Source organism: Ammodytes marinus (assembly GCF_949987685.1).
Source record: "Ammodytes marinus genome assembly, chromosome: 1".
NCBI lineage: Eukaryota > Metazoa > Chordata > Actinopteri > Uranoscopiformes > Ammodytidae > Ammodytes > Ammodytes marinus.
The window spans coordinates 31,063,156-31,066,107 of record NC_137230.1 but is presented as its reverse complement, the minus strand read 5'-3'; the positions used below and the strand labels follow the sequence as shown (position 1 = coordinate 31,066,107).

General features: G+C 36.2%; 1 protein-coding gene across 1 annotated transcript; it reads left to right on the top strand.

Annotated features, from left to right (window-relative positions):
- Nucleotides 1-946: 946 nt before the first annotated feature.
- Nucleotides 947-2,089, top strand: LOC307251602 (gonadotropin subunit beta-1-like; the record flags this gene model as incomplete). Its single annotated transcript, XM_080028977.1, has 2 exons — nucleotides 947-1,105; nucleotides 1,886-2,089. The coding sequence occupies 2 exons, from the start codon at nucleotides 947-949 to the stop codon at nucleotides 2,087-2,089; spliced, it is 363 nt and encodes a 120-aa protein (XP_079885103.1).
- Nucleotides 2,090-2,952: the final 863 nt, after the last annotated feature.

Below are 2,952 nucleotides of genomic sequence, written 5' to 3'. Positions count from 1 at the left end.
ATGTTTAGCGAGTAACAGAAGAAACCAAGACGTGCAACTGAGGTTCGAAGCAACAGCAGAACTCTACAGGTACATTTTCATTTCATTCAACAAATTGTATTAATATTCTGCCATAATGTTTAAGTAATATATTGAGATGATATATAGACTTATGCTACTGAGTAGAACCTTTAACAGATGTTACAAGTAGAAAAATAATAATGAGTTGAAGCACTCCCTGTAACGAATTTGATCCTGTCATATCAAGTTAAAAAAAAAAAAATGTATATCTTGGTTTAGCCCATGCCGGTAATTTTAATTTCTAATTTCTATCAGGGGTTGGTAGATGTGAGGATGAAAGTCTGCATAGAGGCACAATAAGTCTAACGTGTTAATTTGGCTAATATTGAGGAAGCTGTGGTAATATTAAGGTTTACTTATATTTTAAGATAAATATTTGCTTAATTGAGGTATCATGTAATTATCATAGTGTACTTTATATATTTGTAATCGGTTTAAAATGTGTGTATCAAATATGATACAGTAAGTAGTAGCCTATTCATTTTTTATAATTCCGAAATTATCATTAATGTTTTTGAATGTTGTTTACATTTCTCATACTGTACATTTGAAACAGTTTTTGGATCAAATTATATCTTCTCTATTATATGTTTAATTAAAGTCTATATTCTAATATACAGCACACACACTTCTACCACTACTATTTGTACTGTAATGTACTTTTATAAACATAATTAAAAATATTTGAATTATGTTTCAAGGAAAAATTTAAAGAACTTAAGTGAAACATAAATATCCTTTAGCATTCAAACCACCAACAAACAAACCTCTGCATGACTTAATGCAACTTATGTTGGAAAAAAGTCACTTTAAACCAGTGTTTGAAGTATCAGATGTGATATGTGACGCCCTCTTGTGGCAGCGTCTGTGCTGCACCCAGCAGAGGATGCAGCTGGTTGTCGTGGCAGCAGTGATGGCGCTGGTGGGGGCTGGGCATGGCTGCAACTTCGGCTGTCATCTGACCAAAATCAGCATCGCCATGGAGATGTGTGGCAGCACCGAGCTCATATACACCACCGGATGTGAAGGACAGTGCTACCACGAGGTAACCGACAATTAAACAGTTGATCCACTAATTTGCAAAGAAACTAGTTATTAAATATGTCTGATAAATGTAGGGGAAAAAGTATGCTTTATTTCCTTATGATAATAAAGTACAAATAAAGTAAATTTTCACTACTTGTATGCATAAATATATTGAGCTAAACTCCAGTGTATGAAGTTGTCACCTATAAATGTGGCTATCAAATCAAATCAAATCAATTTTATTTTTATAGCCCAGAATCACAAATTTGCATTTGCCTCAGTGGGCTTCACATTGCATACAATAAAACAAAGTCAAACAGTATGACATAATATAAAAATGAAAATAGTGTGGATGCACGAGGACTTCAGATGCTGAGGGCGGACCAGATCCTCGCCGTCTCGTCTCCACCAGAGAAAACTGGAGGAGGACAGACAAAAGGCTATAGTTTTCAGACAACCTCATTGATTACTTATGTCAAACAAGCTTGAGGGAGTTTTTCCATTGAATCGATTACTCTAAGTTTAGCTTAATATTTGTTTTTATATCAAAATAACTCTAACTTTGTCAAAATCTAACCTTTTTGACATAGACTTTAGGTTTGCTGTTGCGTTTACAAACCAAACTGATGTAAACAAACTTTTGCAGATTTAGATTTGGTCAAGTAACTCAACATTCTCCCTAATTCAAGATCTTGTTCTTTCTAGTTATGTTTTGTCAGATTCTCATGAGAGGGACTGGATTAGTTGCATTTATGAACATGTTTATTTTAACACTGTAATCTGTTTGTGTTTATGACAGGACCCTGTCTACATCGGCTATGATGACTGGGCTGAACAGAGGATCTGTAATGGGGACTGGACCTACGAGGTGAAACACATTGAAGGATGTCCGGAGGGCGTCACTGTCCCTGTAGCTAGAAGCTGTGAGTGCTCGGCCTGTTACGCAGGAAGCACGCACTGCGGGCGCCTTACCGGACACCCAGGTCTCTGCCCTTCTAAATAAACCTCTTTACCTAATATCTCACTTGGTTGTCTTGGTACTAGAATAAACCTGGTATGACTTGAGTTTCTGGGTTGTCAATTATTCTTTCATTGGTTTATATAGTTTTATACAAGGACGTGGCCATGGATTGGACATTAGTGGTGTGGGGGGGGGGGGTCTCCCTCTAGAAGAAATGTATATTTAAAAAAAAAATCAATTCACAAAGGCACCCTAAATGTAACAATAATAATGATTACATCAACAGCTGATGGAACATTAACCCCTTAGACAAACCATACGCAAAAATGCACTAAACAACTGGAACAAGTTCTTATATTTATGATTAAATTTGATAATAATTATTTAGTTATTCGACGTTATGTGCTTGTCTTATTATAGCATTTTTTTCTTTTTATCTTCTATATCAATTTTTTTTGCATATTTGAATGTTGGAGGATATGTCTCCCCTCAATGTATATTATAAAATGGGCCTTGGTTTATTTAATTCAAATCAATTTGTATTCTTACAGCACATTTCGTCCTGGTCCAACCTGCAGCTGTTAACGCCTCTGTCACAGCAAAGTATTATAAGTCGTGCAGAAGACACTGTAGCAGTGAGATGGCAGAGTGAGCATAACCTTCTGAGACATTAAATTGTCCTTACCCGAGCCGCTGACCCTTTACATTCCATAATCCTGCCATTTTAAGTTTTCAGGCTGAGAACCGGAGCTCATCCCCAATGAAAACCTAGATATGTAGTGTGTATCCAAAAAAGTTCCACCAAAGTGTCTGCGGATCAGTGGCTCTCTTTAGTAGGCCGGACTAAATTTAGAAACCGCTCACTAAGCAAAATCTTTCTCTCATCAGAACTCTTACAAAGCATA